Raw genomic sequence first — 20,958 nt, 5'->3', positions numbered from 1 at the left:
AAAATCAGTATGTCAGTCTGACAACTGCAGACCAGCTTCCAGGGACTTAGTGAGTGTCATTAATATCTAGATCCAATTTGCTGAGAGCTGGGAGAAGGCAGGCATGGAGAAAGAAGAGAAATAGCCTTCAGATGAAACAATTAAAGCTGATTTATTCCATAGCTGTAAAAATCCTGCTCCAGGACCCCAGAGGCATCTTGCCTTTCTCTTCATTACAATAATCCATTAATTAATTAAAAAGAGATAATGCATTAAGATAATGAAAGATAATTCAGATTTGCATTGTTTAATTCTTTGCAAAGGGCCTTTGTACTTTCTCTCTCTACAGGAAGATGCATAAGGGAGTTTGCAAAACATTCCTTGACTCGGAATACAACAGTTTCATTCTCTTAACCTGGACCGTAACATGCGCATCCAGTTCCACTGATATGGACTGAACTGCAGCCTGTGATGACCCTGGAGGTCTATATTTTACATTATGGGACTGAAAGCAAGTAGCATTCCCACCTTCTTCCTAACAGAAATATACACACAACCTGGCCAAAATTGACCATCCTCTTGGGATTTCCTGTATTATTAACTTCATTACCAAATTTCCTGCCAAATGTGCAGAGTGGATTTTGGCAGGCTGAGCACAGTGTGCAGGTGTAGGTGTCACGGTCTCAGAACCATGTCGGGAAGGCGACTGAGATGACAGTGACAGTGGTGTTTCTAATTTTTAGAGCAGAAGGCGCCTTGTGGTTTATGTGGAATGAATGGTGACGGACTGTCTGGGACAGGCTTTGTGAAAGAAGAGTCGGTGTGGTGGAATTGTGAATGGGGAGGGAACTATTTGTGGTTTGTACGTACATGAAAATGCTATGGTTTCCTGACCTCAGTTGGAAGGTGTGATGGCTCGTAAATGGAAGGAATGAGGCAAAATGCTAAATGTAGCTGGCTCCAATGTGGTGGGGGAAGAGAGTTCGTACTTCATTCAGCAGAGTGTGTTGCTGTACATTGAGGACTTCATCATAGGCCTTGTCTGCGCACAAACTGTCATCAGTTTAAGATATGTTTGCACTACAGCACTGCAGCTATGCCGCTGTATGCTGTAGGGTAGACACTTGCTATAGTGATAGAAAGGGTTTTTCCATTGATGTAGTAAATCCACCTCCTTGAGAGGTGGTAGCTAGGTCAAAGAAAAAAATCTTCTGTTGACCTAGTGGTGTCTGCACCAGGGCGTAGGTCGGCTTAACTACATCTCTCAAGGGGGAGAATTTTTCACCCTCCTGAGTGGCATAACTAGGTTAACTAAAATTTAGGTTTCAGAGTGGTAGCCGTGTTAGTCTGTATCAGCAAAAAGAACGAGGAGTACTTGTGGCACCTTAGAGACTAACAAATGTATTTGGGCATAAGCTTTCATGGGCTAAAACCCACTTCATCAGAGGCATGCAGAGGAAAATACAGTAGGAATATATATATATATACACACAGAGAGAGCATGAAAAAATGGGGGTTGCCATACCAACTTTAACAAGACTAATCAATTAAGGTGGGCTATTATCAGCAGGAGAAAAAAACCTTTTGTAGCGATAATCAGGATGGCCCATTTCAAACAGTTGACAAGAAGGTGTGAGTAACCTTTCCCCAACCATTTACCCCAGAGTGGCTACAGGGCACTTCGGTTAAGGATGCCTCTGTGAATTAAGGCCTCTTGAATTAAGGACTTTGTTGATAAGGCCACTTGAGCGAAGAGAGAGAAGGTGGGTGAGGTAGTATCTGTTATTGAACCAACAAGACCAAAGCTTGTCTCTTTCACTAACAGAAGTTGGCTCATTAAACATGTGATGTTATATGATTAAAATATGACCATATAGATCATTGTTGCTACCACTGTTATATAATTGCATAATAAATCTTGTACAAAGTATGTCATGTAAGGTGTCAAAGAAAAGGTTATTGTTTGCTAAATATGATTATCCTATTTGTACGCATGCATAATTTTTATATCTAAAGTTATGAATATTGCCTATATACCTGTATTTCAAATGTGTTCGCTTCTGTGGTCACACCCACAAGGCAGCTTACTTCTAGTCTGGCCAACACACTGTGAAGGGACTATTCAAGTTGAATGGCCCATCAAAGAGCACTTAACTCACAATGGACCATAGAAGAGGCTTATCCCTACCTGATGGACCTTCCTGTGGATGTTCTAGCTAGAATATGGGTAACAGTGAAGCATGCAAGGGCATGTGACTAGATCATGTGACATTAAATTCCATCTTGTTACCTGTATTTTTCGACAAACTGTGCTGAGGGCTTTGTTTGGGACAGTGAAGTTCCCTCCACATGGCAGAAGCTATAAAAGGCCCTGGAAACATCTCCATTTTGCCTTTCCTGCGCTGAGCTCTGGGCTATGGACTTATACTAATGGGACCATTCTAACCAAGGGACTGAGGACCTTCCAAATCATTTGGAAGCAACCAGAGACTTAACAAACCAGCAGTTTATTCCATCACTGCTACAAGCCTGATCCAAGAACTTTGCAGTTATTGTTCGTATTTGATTCCTTTAACCAATTTTAACTCTCACCTCTTTCTTTCTTTTTATAAATAAACCTTTAGATATTAGATACTGAAGGATTGGCTGTAAGCATGTACTGGGGTAAGATTTGAAATATTCATTAACGTGATTGGTAATGTGTCCGATCCTTTGGGATTAGTAGAACTTTTTATATGATGAACAAGATTTTTGGTAATCCCCATCACATTTGACTTGGCTGCCTGGGAGGAAGCCCAAGGCTGGGTTGCTTTAAGGCAGGGGTGGGGTGGGTCTGATCTGGCCCCCTGCTTTATTTCATCAGGCCCATGGCAAGTCTCCCCCTTAGTCTGGAAGCCCTGAGCCTCGGTGCCCCCCACCCCATGGGGCTGGAGCTGCGAGCGCCGGCTTGTCCCGCTGTAGGGGGAAGCTAGGGTCCCAGGCCGGTTGGTCGGCTTTCCCTGCGGCCCTGGCTAGGTGTAGGGGTGATCAGGGAAGCTCTGAGTACGCATGCGCCTACCCCCACCCGCAGACACTGCCCCCACAGCTCCCATCGGCTGGGAACTGCGGCCAATGGGAGCTGCGTGGGCGGCACCTGCCGGCACACTGCTGGCTGGCAGTACACACTGCGCAAAGCCGCCTGGCCACATCATGGCCACTTCCGGGAGTGGTGCGGTGCGGTGCCAGGACAGGGTGGGAGCCTGCCTTAGCCCTGCTGGGCCGCCAACCAGGAGCTGCCTGAGGTAAGCAGCGCCCAGCCGGAGCCCACACCCCTCACCCCCTCCTCTACCCCAACCCACTCTCAGAGACCACACACCCACCCCAAGCCCTATACTCAAGGTTGGAACCCCCTCTCGCACCCCAATCCCTACCCTGATCCCGCACCCCAACCCCCTGTCCCTGCCCTGAGCCTGCTCCCACATTCCAAACCCCTCAGCCCTAGCCTGGAACCCCCTCCCGCACCCTGAACCCCTCATTTCTGGCCCCACCCTGGAGCCTAGGGGAAGCCCCGAGCCTCCACCCCCCACTCCCTACGGGGCTGTGTGTGGCCTGCAACTGATTTTTTCTGTGGGTCAGTGGCCCCCGATAGAAAAAAGGTTCCCCACCCCTGCTTTAAGGGAACTGTGTTTTGGCTTCTGTGTAGCCAATAAGGTATTGTAGAAGCTGTTTTGTTGCTGGCTTGGTGAATCTAAGTATTGAAATATCCACCAGTTTGGGGAATTGTCTGTCCCATTCTTTGCAGTTTGCCCTATTTGAGCAACCTCAGCGTGCCCCCCGACCCCTAACGATTTTACCTCTCTCTCATATCCTGGGACCAACAGGGCTACAACAACACTGCAACCAACTTTAGCTAAGGATGTCTTTGCTAAGGAGTTCTGCATTAAGGACACCTCGATTAAGGAGGATGAATAAGGTTGCTACACCTCCTAGGATGATGTCGGGTGCACTCCTTGCTTTCTGGTTAATCATAAGGATATGCCAATAATTAACTAGCTGGGTCTATTCAGTATTTTCTATCCCTATTTTCCTTGTCCTAGCTACAGCACTGACCAATAGCTAAACGCTAACTGCACCGTACCACGTTACCGTAACTGAATTACAGGTGTTGTGTGGAGCAATGCCTAATCTTGGCATTAAAGTTGCATTTTCCATTCTAAAGGGCCTTTCCCAGATGCTTATAACTTTGTCAAACATTTACCTCTCAGGCTGAAATTTTCCATGTTTGGTCTTGGGCCCAAAGCAAATTTTCTTAGGAAGCCTGAGCAAAAATGGTTGAGCCATTTCTGAACGCCCAGAGATTTTTGTCATTATAAACAAATATCCATGTTTGCAATCTTTGTGTGATCAGCTCTAGCACTGGGCAAACCAGCATCATAAAATCTGAATGGCGAATCTAAGCTGGAGGCTCAAACAGCCCTGTGCAGAGAGCCAGCAAAAGGCCCTTGAATTACTTAAATCCCACTTACATCCTCAAAAAAGCATCTAAGTGGGACTCGTAAAGACACTGAACTGGCCTCAGGAGACCTGCATTCAATCCCTTGCTCTGCCAAAGGCTTCCTCCATGACCTTGGGCAAGTCACTTAGTCTCACTGGGCCTCAGTTCCCCCATCTGTACAATGGGGACAATAATCCTTTGTCTGTCTTGTCTATTTTACTATGAGCTCTCAGGACAGAGGCTCCTTCTTACTGTGTGTTTGTGTGGTGCCTAGCACAATGGGGTCCTGATCTTGACTGGGGCCACTAGGTGCTACGGCCACACAGATAGTAACAGCTTACACAGTGTATTAATACCTGTGAGGTAGGTAGGTAAATGTCATCTCGACTTCACACAGGGGAAAACTGAGGTACAATGAAAGGAAAGAAAACGGGACTAGAACCCAGTCCTACAAGCGGGCTTTCTCCTAGACTGCCAACCCTGCACCTTAGTCATACCACCATCTTCCCTCCCTGGGCCCACAGCAGTACCAGCCCAGCAGGTCAACCTCCCTAGTCATTAGATGGACTTATTTCTCACCCAGCCTCTCGCTCTGCTGAAGTGCATAGGGCTGCCTTGGCCAGCTTGCCTTTCCCTGCTGCCTCAGCCCACCCGCTCAGGGAAATTGCTGGTGATCACAGACCTGTGTTCTCCATGAATGGGCAGGGAGCAGACGTGTCTGTCTCAGCACTTCTTGAACAGCAGGGCGAGCAGGTGGCAGCTTCTCACTCAGCACTTGCATGGCCTTGCGTCCTGTGTCTTGCCTGCAAAACAAGAGAGACGCAGGTGAAATCTCAAGAGGAAGGTGGGATCAGACCGGCCCAGGTGTGAACATGAGAGAGGGAGGGGGCACAAATAGGGAGATGCCACTGAAATGGGCAGCCACAATGAGCACTGAGGACCAGGTTCCCAGGAGAGCTCAGCATCCACCAGGGAGCCCTCGGACCCTAATCGCCCTCTTGTTCCAGCCTCAGCAGGGGCCAAGGATTGAGTGAGCCACGGAGGAGTCTTGCTGCCCATGCTGCCCCTGTTCTCAGGACAGAGGGAGGCCTTTAGTCTCAGGGGCATTCAATCTGCACTGCTCACCATGAGAGGTCTCATATAGGCCCCTCTGAGCTGCTGGTTTCTTATTAGAATCTCCTCAGGACCTGCAAGCTTGTCTCCATGACAAGGCCTGTGGCAGCCTCCCAGAGGGGGGCAGGAGAAGACCTGCTGACGCTCCTGCTGCACAATCCCCAGCTCCCTGTGCAGGCACACCAGAGATTGGCCCTGGCTGGTGTCAACAGGACCAGAGACCTCCTGGGCTCCGTCTGGAAGGACTGGCTGAACCCTGGGTGCTTGCCCTGCACGGGGGGCTGCTCACACCATCTGCTCCATGAGGTGAGGGCTGCCTGCCCCTGCCTCTCTTACTTATCTCGAGCAGGCCCTGCAAGAGGATGCACCCAACCTGCCCCTATCCCCTCACCTTCCAGAGCTCACCATTGGGCCCCTGCTCTGCGAGCCCCAGCAGCCGTGCTCAGTGCGCTACTTGAGCATGCCGAATGATATCCAGTCAGTCCATCTCTGAACCATGGGTAGCGGGGGGCTCTGGGGGCTATTTAAAGGGCCAGAGCTCCAGCTGCCTCTGCTGCCCCAGTCCTTTAAATAGCCGCCGGAGCCCCGCCGCTTCCCCAGGGCTCCCTTGGCTATTTACAGGGCTGGGGCGGTGGAAGCAGGGGAGCCCCGGGCCCTTTAAATAGCCCCCAAGCCCCGGGCTGCTGCTGCTACCCCGGTGGGGGAGGCAGGAGCAGGGGGCACTTACTGTACAGGGTGGGCTGTACCCGCACCCCCTGCCTGCACCAACCCCGCACCCCCTGCCCTGCCCGCAGCCAGCCCGTTTCCAGCCAGCCCCGCACCTCCTGCCCTCAGCCAGCCTGTCTTCAGCAAGCCCCGCCCCTCCTGCCCGCAGCCAGCCCCTGCCTGCAGCCAGCCCCTGCCGCCCCCCCTGCCCTGCCCGCACCAGCCCTGCACCCCCTGCCCTGCCCGCACCAGCCCTGCACCCCCTGCCCACAGCCAGTCCCTGCCCTGCCCACACCAGCCCCGCACCCCCGCCCTGTCTCCAGCCAACCCCTGCTGCACCCCCCTGCCTGAAGCCAGCCAGTCCCGCACTCCTCTGTCTCCAGCCCTGCCAATCCATTCCGCACCCCCCTGCGGCCCTGCCTGAAGCCAGCCAGCCCACCCCACACACCCGTCTCCAGCCAGCCCCACACCCCTTGCCCTGCCTGCAGCCAGACCCTACCTCCAGTCAGCCCCTGCCCTGCCTCCAGCCAGCCCCATGTTCATGGGTGCCCTGCAGTTCCCTGGGCAGTAACCCTGCACACCTGCTTCAATGAGGGGGGCAGGGAGCGGCTGGGACCCACACATGTGCACACACTAGGGTGACCAGACAGCAAGTGTGAAAAATCGGGACGGGGATGGGGGGTAATAGGATCCTATATAAGATAAAGACCCCAAAATCGGAACTGTCCCTATAAAATCGGGACATCTGGTCACCCTAGCACACCCCCAAGGAGTGGCGGGGACCCACACATGTGAAACGGAGCTCATTTCTAGTTCAGGCCCATCTTTTAAAAAAGAACTTTAAGTAGGGTTAACATACATCCGTATTTTCCCGGACATGTCAGGCTTTTTGGTTCTTAAATTGCCATCCAGGAAAATACGGACGTATGTTAACCCTATTGGTACAAAAAATATTTACTGTGGCACATCCCTTAAATCAGAACTTTTTATAGAGAACAGGTTGCTAAGAAATGAAAGACTTTTTTTTATATGGTTTTTCTTTTTCTTTTTAGTCATCCCTGCCGGGGCCCCATCAAAAATGTTCGAATTGGGGCCCCGCACTTCCTAAAGCCAGCCCTGCTCACAGGCTGGGCCTCCTGCAGCTCTCTGGGAGCTCCTCCCCCAGGGAGCACTGCTCCTGGGCAGCTCCCTCTCCCCACCAGCAACCCTGCCCCAGCTGAGCTCTGGCAGCCTTTCATCAGGCCCAGGTGCTCCTCAGCTAATTAGCTGCCAAACAACCACCTAGGCAGCTGTTCACAGGGGGGCTGAGATGGGCTTGTTCGCCACAATGAAACGCATCACCCTGACTCTCCTCACAGGGGCCAACCAGCCACCCCGTGGCAGGCCAACAAAGCAGAGACTGCTACGTAGTGCTTGTCACGTCTAAAGCAGCTTCACAGAGATGCTAATGGAAGAGCTCGCTCAGTGAGTCACTGACGCGCTGGTGCTGGGCTGTCCTATGTTCTCCAGCCAAACTGAAGGGAAGGTTGGGAGAGGGGTTCCCCTGCCTAGGATGGCATGACGGCTGCCATTGCAGCCCTTTGGAGAGGCCTTCTTGTAGAAACACACTGCAGAGCAGATCTAGGCCTTCGGAAGGGGCCTGGTGGCACCAAAGGTCAGGGATTCTCCAAAAATAGCCCAATCCCCCCACAGAGTCTTTAACCCCCCTCCATAACACACACACTCTGAATGGCACAAGCTGAGCTGTACATGGTTGTCCAGATCTCAGCAATTATCCTGGTGTCAATTGGGCATCATGCCAATTAAGTCCATGGGGCTGACTCTCTTTCAGCCTGCACCTTGCCAAGTGAGATGTTACCGCCCTGCTCTGGTAGGGCTTTCCAACCAGTTTGCACTGGTGCAAATGATGGTCGTTGGCAATGGTGAGTGGGGCCCGGTGGGGCTATCCTGGGGCACAAGCTTGTCTGGGTTAGAGGAGAACCTGTTTCATGCACATCTCAGAGGCACAGTACAGTATAAACACTTCCAGCCGTTCCACTCACTTCAAGTCTGTTTGCCAGAGGGCTCTCCCTTGCTCCTTGACTGAGGGAGAAAAAATGGACAGATCCCCACTGGACACTAGATTTCCCTCAGGGGAAGTGGGGGTGGGGTATTTCTGTGAGAATCCCATGTTAAAATATTAGCAGCCCATGCCTGAGGTGAATATCGCTATTTCTGCTTTATATGTGGGGAAAAAGAAACCCAAAGAGATTAACTGCTCTCCCCAGGGCTGCCCAGGAAGTAAGTGCTAGAGCCAGGCATTGAACCCAGGCGTCCAGTCACCCAGAGTCTGTTCTTCAGCTGACTTTGAAAAGTAGAGTAGCTTTAAGCTTCAGCTCCTCCTAGTGTTTCTCTCACCCTGGATTTGGGCTCCTGCCGGATGCCCCTTCAGGGATGTAAATAGGGTTACCATATTTAAAAAATAAAAAAAGAGGACACTCCACGGGCCCTAGCCCCGCCCCTTTCCCACCCCAGCCCTGCCCCGACTCCGCCCTTTCCCCGCCCCTTCCCCAAAGTCCCCGCCCTAACTCCCCCTCCTCCCTCCCAGCCACGCGAAAAGGGCTGCCCGAGCGCTACCGGCTTTACGGTTTGCCGGGCAGCCTCCAGACCCTGCGCCCCCAGCCGGCGCTTCCCCAGCGCAGCTGGAGCCCGGGAGGGGAAGCGCCCAGCCAGGGGCGCAGGGTCTGGAGGCTGCCCAGCAAACCATGAAGCTGGTAGCACTTGGACTTCGGGCAGCCCCTATGCCTCCGGACCCTGCGCCCCCGGCCAGGCACTTCTCCTCCCCGGCTCCAGCTGCTCTGCTCCTCTCCGGACTCAGACTTCGGCTCTGTTTAAGAGCCAAGCTGCCCGCACCAGCGCTACCGGCTTCGGGCAGCCCCCGTGCCTCCGGACCCCAGCCGCCGGCCGGGCACTTCCCCTCCCCGGCTCCAGCTGCTCTGCTCCGGCGGCGCAGGGTCCGGAGGCACGGGGGCTGCCCGAAGCCGGTAGCGCTGGCTCGGGCAGCTTGGCTCTTAAACAGAGCCGAAGTCTGAGTCCGGAGAGGAGCAGAGCAGCCGCGGGAGAGGAAGTGCCCGGCCGGTATTTTTCCCGGACATGTTTGGCTTTTTGGCAATTCCCCCCGGACGGGGGTTTGATTGCCAAAAAGCCGGACACGTCCGGGAAAAACCGGACATATGGTAACCCTAGATGTAAATGACTTGATTTGAGGGATGACCCCCCCCCCCCCCCCCCGCTCCCAACCCGCTGCCTACGCTTCCTTTTCACCAAGACACGCTGTCCTGCAGCCAGCCGGGTGAGCAATGTATAAATCAAGTACATGACTGTCACAGCACAGCAGTGGGCAGCCTCGCCTATACAGGCCTCTGCCAGGGCAGGCTTAACTTACTGGCTGTCCCGTTACCTAGGGAGAAGCAACATCACAGCCATCCCCACATCAAACCCCTCCTAATCACAGTCCAAGTGGCTCAGAGAATCAGAGGCCACAAGGCCATCTCCCACACAGCTCTGTCAGGGTCTTTGCAGGGCACCAAGAGAGGAGCCAGCCAGGAACCTGATGGCTTCCCCTGGCGCTGAGGCCTCATTGTTCTCTTCAGAGACAGGGGGAAAAAACAAGAAGTGGAATAGGAAGGAAGGGAGATTTGTCTGCGTCACGCCACCATGCTCATTCTGGCATGGCTGGGACCTGGCCATCACTGCTCAGGAAGGCCAAGGACTGGGTTAGCGGTTCATGCTGCAGAGCATGGAGCACAGGCAGAGCTGTGTGCAGGAACAGGACTGAAGTAGCAGGGAGGCTGTGGGTTGGGACTGAGGGGCATCAAGAGAGCTGGGTGTGGGGAGCCCAAGACTGGCATGGCAGGGGGTTCTGTGGGTCGAGTTTGAGGAGCATTGGCAGAGCTATGTGCATGAGGAAGGTGAACCCAGGAATGGATAGCAGGGGAGACTTGGGTAAGGATTGAGGGACATCAGTAGAGCTGTATGGGGCCAGAGCACGGTACGCTCAGCTTTAGCGAGTGCTGTCAGCCACTCACTTACAAGTGGACGTGCTCAGGTTGGCGGCAGGGAATGGGAGAAAAGAAGGACTTCATCTGGCAGCTTATCCACCAGGCAGCCAGCCTGTCACAGAACAGCGAGTGACAGGGAGTGCCAAGGGAGAAGGAAGCAAGGCCACCCAGAGGATGGAGGGGGCCTGGGGCGCTTGTATTCACCCGGTGGTGGTCCGGGTCTTCGGCAGCATTTCGGCGGCGGGGGGGCCTTCAGTCACTCCGTGTCTTCGGCAGCACTGAAGGGCCCCCCACCGCCAAAATGCCGCCGAAGACCCGGACTGCCGCCGGGCCAGGGCTCCCCACACCCAGCTCTCTTGATGCCCCTCAGTCACTTACTGGGGGGGCTCGGGAAGCCTGAGCCACTGGTTTCAGGGTCTAAGGTGGCGGGGTGGCAGTGCCCCTAGACAAGTGTCAGACAAGCGTGTGCCCTACAGATCCTAGACTCTGCCCAAACCCAGTTGACTTGGAAGCACATGGGACCCAGTGTTTGGGTGGATTCACAACAGACTGGTGACAGCACAGAGGGGGACTGTGCCAGCCTATAATGCCAATAACTAGAACTGGTTAGGAACTTGCTGGTGAAACAATTTTTTGACAAAAAGTGCAGTTTCTGAAAAAATCAAAATTTTCCATGGGAAAATTTCAAATTTGTAATATGTATTCAAAACAAAATATTTCATCTTGGGTTGGTCCGACATTGAACTATATCTGCCTTGGGTACTGCAATGCCTCGTGGGAGCTGTATTCAAGGTGCATCATACTTCCATTTTCCCATGGGCTCTTGGTCCAGACTACATCTCCCATAATGCAATGCAGTCACCCCTCTGCCTGAGCCATGTGAGGCAAACCGTTGCAGAAATCTGGGGGGGTACGTGACCCCACATGCCTCCCATGTGTCGCCTCTGACTGCGAGTGCATGTGATTTAACATCAAATAGACCTGACCCAAAATGTTTCAACATTTCCAAATCTAAATTTTTCAAAAATTTTCACTCTGCCAAAAATGTGGGCTTTTTGTCCTGCTTCAGGATGAAAACAAATGTCGAAATGTCAGATTTTTCCACAGGATGGAAACTCTGATTTTCGCTTAACTCAACTGATGATACTTTCAGTGGCACAATAACCAGGTGGCAGGAGGGCCCTGCGGATTGTGCCTTCTAGTGCCGAATGGTACAGCAGGGCGTGGAGAAGGAACGTGTGTCTCACGTCAGTGGTTCCCAGCTTGTTCCATACTGAGACCTTGCGCCCTCCTAGCAATATAGGAAAGGCAGCATGCTTGCAGCTCCCTGACACCTGGCTGTGACCCCCAGGCTGAGAACCTCTGTTCTACAGCCTTGCACGTTCATCTACAGTGCCCATGAAATATAACAGGCCAAGCAGTGCCAGAATCAGGGCAATAACAGCAGGCAGCTACCCAGCCGTAACACTTGGGCTAAGGAGAGAGAGCCTTAGCGGCTGGTCATTGAAATATGGTGGTTTAAGAGCCCACTGTCCAAGGGCAGAAAGAGAGAAACAGCTATAGTATCCTGGAGGCAGTGGTGTATGTCACCCAGGGGTTACAGCTGTCATTAGAGCAGGAGGAGGCTGACTTGAACCTGATCTCAGGTTGATAATCTTGGGGGAATAAATAGAGCCCTGCAAATCTGCGGAGGAGATCTGCTTCATATCCGCGGACCATTTTTGCAGATGGTGGATTGGATGCAGATAGAACTGTGCAGGGCTCTACTCACTGGCGGGGTCTGACCTGCCGCGTCTGGTTCAGGCAGCCCAGTGGGTGCAACGCACTCAGGGCTGGCAGCCAGTAGCTGGGGCTGGGCGGCAGGTCGGAATCAGGGGCTGTCCAGCAGCTCCGGCCCCTCCGGCAGCTCCAGTGTCCCCACCATGGCCCACCCGGCAGCACTGGCCATGCTCCCAGACCCAGGCCCAGCCCGCTGCCTCCTGGGCAGCAGGGCCTGCCCCTGGCCACAGGGATTGGAGCAGGCAGGGCCCCAGCGCCCCACCCCTCTGCCCCATTGTGATGCAATAGGCACTGCTGCTGAAGCCCTCAGGAGCAGCACGCGATGCAAAGTCCCTTCCCCTTAGTCCCCCCTCCGCACCGCCCCTGCTCCTTGAGACCCCACCTCCGCGCTGCCCCTTACCCAGTCCCCACCCTCGTGCTGTTTCTTCCCTGCAAAACCCCGTACCCCCACTCGCCCCCCCACCCCCCGCAGGTCGCTAGTCCTTGTGAGACAGCTTGCTGGGGCCGGTGCAGATGCAGATACAGGTAAAAGACGGCTAGCAGATCGCGGGTTGATCCTGGCAGATGCGGATCCACATTTTTGTATCCACGCAGGGCTCAATAAACACACAGCATTTGCTCTCTGGAGACTGTGATAACTGCTCAGTTCTCAATGCAGTCTCACCGCTGGACCGGGGAGGGGGACCAAGGGGAAAGACAGACAGACAGACTGACATCACCAAGAGATTGAATTTGGAGAGATCCAGCCAGCCAAGGGAATTGGGGAGGGAGAAAATTATAGCATAGCGCCCGATCCTGTGAACAATTCCTACCAAGCTAAGTGCTTATTGCCGTTGTGGGATTGCCCATGTAGTGAGCCCCATGCAGGACAGATCAACGTGCATGACTAGGTGAGAGTGTGCTGCTGTTCAATTCATAAAATGTTTCCTGCAAAATCTGCAGGTTGCAAAATCTCCCCCTCCCCCTCTAGTCTTTATTTCTGGCTCCTGGCACTGGGAACCAGACCTGGCTCTCTGCCATTCGTGCTGACTTCCACTACTCTCTGGGCAGCAGCCTGCCCCCAGTTAGCATAGCTTTGGAAACACACTGCATTGGGGTGGGGGAGCTTCCAATCCTGAGGGCAGCATGCACTGTTCCAGCAGCAGATGGAAGAGCAGAGGCAAGAGCCAGAGAGAATGAGAGGCAAAAGCTCCACACAACCTTCCTGGGATCAATTTCTAAGAAGCCCCATCCCTCTCCATGCAACCTGGGTGGTAGCTCGATCTAGGAACTACAGCCAGGAATGGATTCTGTCCCTGACTTGGCATTGACACAGTGTCACTTTGAGGGAGTCACTTTGCTTTTATGTGCCTCAGTTTCCCAATCAATAAAGTGGGGAACAACACTATTCCCCCACCATATGGGGAGTTGCTTGGCTTAATTAATTCATGTCTGGAAAGTGCTTTCAGATCCTCAGAGGGAAGGCAAATGGCTAAGCGTTATTACTAAGTGAGTCAAATCCTCGCCTCTCCTGAGCGCTGAGTGAGAGGAGGGCTCCAACTACAGCAGCACTTCCTGAGAGCGCACAGTGCTGCTCTGTTCAGATTTCTCGAGAGCATTGCAACACGCCCACCCAGCCTCCTTATCTCGCTCAGGCTAGCATTCACCTTGACAGCAGCACAGCACACTTCACTTTTTCTACTTCTCTCTTTCCTTCTTTGGACAGTGTGATCAGGTGACTTGACAGCCTTGCAAGCCGCGTTACTGAAGACATTTGGTAATAAGTAACTCAACAATTGGAGACACCACCTACAAGCAACACACACAGGAGTCCTGCAATCCGGTCATGAGCTCACCCCTGGGTGTGTGCAGACCCCATGACATGGGTCAGGCTAATGGCCTGCACTTTAATCCTCAAAACAGGGGCAGAAACTCATGGGGGCATTTTCAGAGTCACTTCCCTGGCTATATCGGTGTCTCAGAGTTAAAAATAAATGGCCAATGAGTCAGTCATTAACCAGGAGACACGTGGGCTTACACCAATGGCAAGTGCTCAGGGACTCTCGCTCTCTTGATGTTTTCCTCTGTTCTATTTTTAAGGTGTACATCAAGTACCTACAGTGAATACAGCCGTCTCCACTTCCTCTTCACTACCTCTTATTTTGACCACGGAGGCAATAAATATCCCCAGCCCCCTGAGCTCATGCTGCTCAGCTCTGTCTAGAAAACTGCAGCTCATAGACGAAATATCCACTGGCTTCACACTGTTCTCCCTCCCCCCAATACACATCCATACGGTACAGGAAAGCAGCAAACTTTCCTTGGGCCCATCCCATGGAAGCCATCTTGAGGCCTAAAACCATCCCTTCCTCTCCGTTGCCTGGAAACGGTCAGAGGCCCCTTGGGGGAACCAGCTAGCTGTAAAAACTGTTCTACCCTGCCCTGGTCACACGAACATCCGTCTTCTGTAGCCTAGCTCCCAAGTTTGTGGGGCTGCCCTGCAGGGGTAGACACCCCAACGCCAGGAGAGACTCACAAAGTCTGTCCAAAGAACAAGTTCCCATTTCTTATTAACTACATGGTTCTGCATCTAGGCACATGGATGGGACCTGGCTCTAGAGGCCCTGGACTCTGGACAGTAGTGGAAGAATCTTATATAGTGCTTTCAATATCACCAAATCCTAGCCTTCCAAAATCACTTGGGTCACATTTTCAGGCTTTTCTGTGCAACCACGAGGGCTAGAAACTTACTCACTTTCTTTATTTTTAAGTGGAGATTCTTCCATAGTCACATGACTCCAGGAACTGGGGCTTCAGGAAAAACACCAGACATTGCAGGATTTGTGAGAAAATCCCCAGAGTTAGCAACACCACTCCTCCTGTCGATTTCTGTATGATTCTGTTTTTAAAAAGTGAACTTACAGCTGGAAAAGGTGCCAGCCCACCAGCCCCAGAGACTGGAATGCTCTCGTTATCACCAGAACAGGTACAGAGTGGGGAAGCCTCCTGCAGATTGCTACAATGACGGACTGCACCATTGATCTCTACCTCCTCTAACCCCTGGAGGTTTTTCCAGGCCAGGGGATGCTCATGGACAGTGTCTCTTAAGAACGACAATTATTGTTAATGTTGCTGCTGATTTTCCATATTCAAATCTCACTTCCAGAGGTTGGGCGGGTGAGCTTGTTTGGCCAAATTTAGAACCCAATCACAAACCAAGAGCTCCGAAAAACTTTATAGATAGGAATTCCCCTTCATTCTGAGCAAATGCACTAATTTAAAACTTTGGACTCCCCCAGCTGTTGTAGAAGCAAGAACAAGAATCCTTAGCCTTTGCACAGCAGAAGCTGAAATTTAGTTAGCAATCCCTGTTTCTTCTAAAGTAAAGCATTATTTTTTCCAAAGGAAATGTAACATAAAGTGCAGCTCCACTCTGAAAGATACCCCACCCCCCCATGTATTTAGTTGTAGATTAATTTAGACAGATTAGAGACACAAGGTGGACCACTCTACCTTAAATGGTCTCTTACAATATGTGCTAACTACTTATGCTCAGCAATCTGTCCCACCTGGCATTTTGCTGTGACACTGAACTTTTCCCAGACCCAAATAAGAGCTTTGTGTGATTCAAAAGCTTGTGTCTCTCACCAACAGAAGTTGGTCCAGTAAAAGATATTACCTCACCCAACTTGTCTCTCTAATATCCTGGGACCGACAAAGCTACAAGTACACTGCATACAACAGTTTAGACAGATGTTAGTCACATTGCATAATGTTCTATGGGGAGATGCTCAGATAATACAGTGATGAGGATGGCATAGGCGCCTATAAAGAACAGGACAGAATCTATGTAGAATAGGATAAGAGCCTATACAGAATAGGATTGACTTCAGTGAGTTAAATAAGTCTGTACTACTTTCTCCTTCTGTTAGCTCCGCAGAACCAACCAAGATCTGGGAGAGTGAGATGGATTCTGTTCCTTCTTGTGCAGCATCAAGACTTGTTTAACTTCAGTAAGCACCGATCACTTACACTGGTGAAAACCCAAAGAGAGCAATGCATTTGCACCGCAGGTATCACTGAGGGCAGATTTCAAGACAATGGGGCTTAGGACCCAGTTTGGCCTGCAGAGTCGGTATTACAGCCCTGATGCATAAGAAGAGAGTCCAGCTTTGCTCTACTTCCAGGGCGGAGGCTGAGTTTGCAGGGCTTGCAATTAGCACTAAACTCTTCAGACACTGTAAACTGATCACACTTGATATGAACACACCCAGAGCCAGCAAACATGGAACTCTCCAATGCCCTTTGGACACCATCACTTTTTGGTGGACCCACTTTTAAAAGGGAAAGATTCTTTGGAAAAGCATCAAAATGTGTGTGGAACCCAAGCCAGCATCCAGCTTACCCGATCTTCATTATTATAGATGTGGGGCCAGATCCTTAGCTGGGATGAGCCTCACTGACATCAATGAAGCTGCGCTGATTTACCCCAGCTCAGGATCTGGTGGCTAGCTGGTGAAACAGAACATTGCAGGAGGCAGAGAACCAACCCACAGGGTTGCTGTGCTTAGCCTTAGAAAGCAAACACCAGCATACGGCCCCAATCCTGCAGACTCAGGTAGATGCTCCACTTTCTGCCCTGTAAGAGAATCCCAGTGAAGCAAACGGGACTGCTCAGCTGCACAAAATCATAAAGGTTTGTAGCATGGGAGCCTAGGGCCTGGTCCACACTAAGGGCTTCTGTTGGCACAGCTCGGTTGGCAGGGGTGTGAGGAAGTGTGATCCTTGCCTGATACAGCTGTCTCGCCAAAAGCCCATAGTGTAAAGACAGCTATTCTGGTAAAACTGTGGTTTCACTGGTGCCGCTTATTTTGCATGTGAAATAAGCAGGTGGAATAAGCTATACCAGCAAAATCGCAGTTTTGCCAGTATCAGCCAAGTCCACACTAGGAGCACTTTGTTGCTACAGCAGATGTAGCCTCAGAATGTTGTTCCCTCGGGCAGCCACTGGATAGTAGGCCCAGTGGGAAAGCAAGTCACTGCAGGAATACAACAATCATCTACAACTTGCTATCATCTCCCATAACAATCCAATGAAAGCTACCGACGTGCGCCACATCACACTAGGAGCAATTTGTGGGTATAAGAATGGTGGTACACACTATAGCAGCAAAGGTCTCTTAGAGCAGCTGCCCTGTGTACCTGTATAATAAAACCATCTCCACAAGCAAAACAAACTATGCCAGCCAAAGCTCAGCTTTGCTGGGTATAACTGCATCTACATTAGGGGCTCTGATGGCACAGCTCTGTTGGTCAGGGATCACATCTCAACACAACCCCTGACCAACAGAGCTCTGGTGGCAAAAGTCTGTAGTGTAGATGTGGCCTTGGTATAGACAGTTTAAAAACAAATGGAGCTAGACCACAGCATGAAACAAAGAGATATGCCAGCAGCAGCACCTGATGGCTATGGATTCAGGCTCTGTTCAGTTTTTTCATGACAAATGCCTATTTTGGAAGGGTTGGTAACTCGTGCAGGACTGGAACCAGACACGTTATGGGCAGGGTTTTCACAGGCTAGACTATTACTAATAAAAAATAAATTCTACAGGAAAAATGGCTCAGGAGGGGGCGAAAAGGAATTATTTCCAAAAAGAGACAAGTCTGAGGAATAATTCCTAAAAGCACCATCTCAAATGAACTCAGTCTCCAGGGCAATAAATAACATCAGAGTCCAAAAGGATGGAGACTCTGAGACATGCCAAATGCACTGTCTGAATATTGCAGAACCAACAGAGTGATGGATAGAGAGGTGGAAACGGTCAACCGCAGAAATAAAGAACTCTGGAGACTAATGGAATCCAAAGAGTGAATGACAGCAGCTATGTATAATGCTAATTTCCAGAAGCGGAATGGGGTGTGTTATTTGGAATTAATAGCTTTGAGTATTCCAGTATCTGGGATGATTTAGCTGGGAATTGGTCCTGCTTTGAGCAGGGGGTTGGACTAGATGACCTCTTGAGGTCCCTTCCAACTCTGATATTCTATGATTCTATGATTCTATGATCTTTCTCACCAATGCCGTACACAGAGGTAAAATCATCATCTCCCTCCTCCTATACCCCAGCATCGCACTGGGTGCTCAAGTTGAGTTGTTTGTCCATTATGACCCTTAAATCCTTTTTCATAGTCACTGTTGTCCAGTCCTCCATTCTGTGTCTACGGCCTGCATTCCTTGTTTCTAGAGGAACTCTCTCTGCATTTGGCTATATCAAAAAGGCAGTTGATTTCAAAGGGCCCAGCTTCTTAAGTGATCCAGATTGCTCTGGGTGACTGCCCTGTCCTCATCATTATTTCCTGCTCTGCCAATCTTTGTTTCTATTTGCTGCTGCTTAGAAGACAATTCGTGGCTTGGTGTCATGTGGTATTTCCATTTCCACCACAATGCCCATGTGCATTGTCTGCTTTGCTGGGGGCGCAGTTCTCGTCATAGGGATATCTGAGAGTGAAGCCGGAGGGTGGGCTCAGAATGGGCACAATGAATCCAAACCAGGCATTACGTTCTCTGACTGGTGTATGAGACATCTGCCTCATCCCTTGCCTAGTCCTGCCTACGGTCTGAGAGGGATTACCCTGACTCCAAACCACTGGGTCAGGACCCTACATAATGCTGCACCCACACAGCTGGGTGTGTCAATAGCAGCAGGAATGGAATCTGGGACCTCTGAATCTGAAACCAGGACCGTCTACAGTGTGAGCTAAACGACGCAGCTCAAGATGTGGCGCAGTCACCATTAGAGGGGGACAGCGTGCCATACGGTGTGGGATGACTCATACAGGTGCCCAAACTTACCACCCCATCACTGCTGTCTGGCAGCTTGAGGTCCTCTCCAATAGGGGCCAAAGCAAATGTCTTTCTCTCTTGGGCTGATCTGATCTGATCGACGGGCTCCTCATCCTATCAGGAAGCAGCCACTCTGCCCCACCCTAGGGAGGTCAGGTGCAGCACATGGGGACAGAGGGAAGTTGGGCTTTTCTCCCCAAACCAACTGCAGTAGGGAGGCCATCACTGAGTGCTGCTGAAATCAGAGGGTGAGCCAGCGCCCTCCCGAGAGAGGATAGAGGCAGAGATGCTCTCCCAGCAGAAGAATAAGAGAGGCAGCAGCAGGGCAGGGTCCACCCCCACCTGACTCCTCCTGTCCCCACCCCGATCCCATCTGTCCCTGGCTAGGTGTGATGGTTTATTTTCAGTTAGAGGCTGGTACCCAAGCAACTGCCAGGCCAAGGGCTACAGCTGATGGGACGTTTCTCATCCAAACAGTTTTCTGCCAGAAAATGCCATTTTGACCTTAGTTAAATTTTCAAGAAATCACGTTGGTTTGGATGAAATGTCAAACAAAAAGATGTCATTTTTGAAACAAAGATTTCAGAATTTCCATTTCATGGGAAATTTTGCCAATATTTGGTTTGGTTCCTATTTGGAATGAAAACAATTTTTTAAATGTTGAAACAGAAATTCTGCATTTCAACCAGCTCTTCCAAGGACGCTAGTTCCAGCAGCATCTCAACTCCCTCTGTAGAGAACCTGCCCCAGCCCGTCCATTCATCACATGCGCCCAGGTAGAGCCCTGCGCGGGACTGTATTTTTAATCCCGCTCCCATCCCGGCCCACAAATACTCACTCCCAGTCCCACCCACTCCTGCATTGTTTCTTCAATTTTTAATCTCGCTCCCACCTGCAAAAATCTTAGATCCTGCAAATCCCGCAAGAGGGACAGATTCCCTCATGCTACTAAAAATAATAATAATAATAATAATAACAACAAAAATGGTTGGTTAATATATTGTATACATATGGGAAAGAGAAGCTCAAATAAAATAATTTCTTGAATAGGCTACTCTTGGTAAACTGACGAGAGATTTAGTGTTTTCCCGCAAATTACCGCAGTCTGGGTTTTTTTGCCCACCTAATCCCGCCCGCAACAAAGTACATTTTACCTGCTCCCGCTATTATGTCAGTGGATCCGGCGGGATCCACGGGACCCCAGTCCCACTGCAGTGCTCTGACCCTGGGTGCTGTTTGCTAGGAGTGACTCTTCTCTGTGAGCTGGAGGAAGATGCCTTCCCCTTCCGCTGGATTGGGACTACAGGGCTGCTCTCGGGGGGGAGGGATAACTCAGTGGTTTGAGCATTGGTCTGCTAAACCCAGGGTTGTGAGTTCAATCCTTGAGGGGGCCATGTAGGGATCTGGGGCAAAAATCTGTCTGGGAATTGGTCCCCCTTTGAGCAGGGGGTTGGACTAGATGACCTCCTGAGGTCCCTTCCAACCCTGATATTCTATGATTCTATAATAGTTACTCATTCATTAACTCATAGGTTACTTTAGTGCAGTGGTTTTCAAACTGCGGGTTGCGACCCAGTACTGGGTCTCAGAATGGAAGGCACTGGGTCATGGTGGCTCTGGTCAGCACCGCCGACCGGGCTGTTAAAAGTCCCGTTGGCGGTGCTGCCTGGCTAAGGCAGGCTAGTCCCTACCTGTTCTGAGACCGCACTGTGCTGGGAGCACAGCTCCCAGCGCTGGGGCACTGTCTACACTGGCGTTTTACAGCGTTGAAACTTGCTGCGCTCCGGGGGGTGGTTTTTCAAACCCCTGAATGAGAAAGTTGCAGCGCTGTAAAGTGCCAGTGTAGACGAGCCCTTAGTGCAGGGATCGGCAACCTTTGGCACGCGGGAAATCTGCTGGCGGGCCGGGACGGTTTGTTTACCTGCAGCGTTTGCAGGTTCGGCCGATCGCAGTTCCCACTGGCCGCAGTTCACCGTTCCGGGCCAATGGGGGCTGCAGGAAGCGGTGGCCAGCAAATCCTTTGTCCCCCGCCGCTTCCCGCAGCC

The 20,958-nt window shown here is 51.3% G+C and overlaps 1 protein-coding gene across 3 annotated transcripts in view; it reads right to left on the bottom strand.

The window, feature by feature from the left end:
• Positions 1-20,958, bottom strand: part of PIK3R6 (phosphoinositide-3-kinase regulatory subunit 6) — a 70,263-nt gene that overhangs the window by 37,239 nt on the left and 12,066 nt on the right. For all 3 annotated transcript variants that reach the window (XM_054048367.1, XM_054048368.1, XM_054048369.1), the window contains exon 2: positions 5,136-5,256. In XM_054048367.1, the coding sequence (XP_053904342.1) occupies positions 5,136-5,148 (13 nt within the window). In that variant the 5' untranslated portion in view covers positions 5,149-5,256. The remainder of the gene's footprint in view (positions 1-5,135; positions 5,257-20,958) is intronic.

Source organism: Malaclemys terrapin, chromosome 13, assembly GCF_027887155.1.
Source record: "Malaclemys terrapin pileata isolate rMalTer1 chromosome 13, rMalTer1.hap1, whole genome shotgun sequence".
In the NCBI taxonomy this organism is placed as follows: Eukaryota; Metazoa; Chordata; order Testudines; family Emydidae; genus Malaclemys; species Malaclemys terrapin.
Note: the sequence above shows the minus strand (reverse complement) of the source record. Positions and strands in the feature narration are given on the sequence as shown.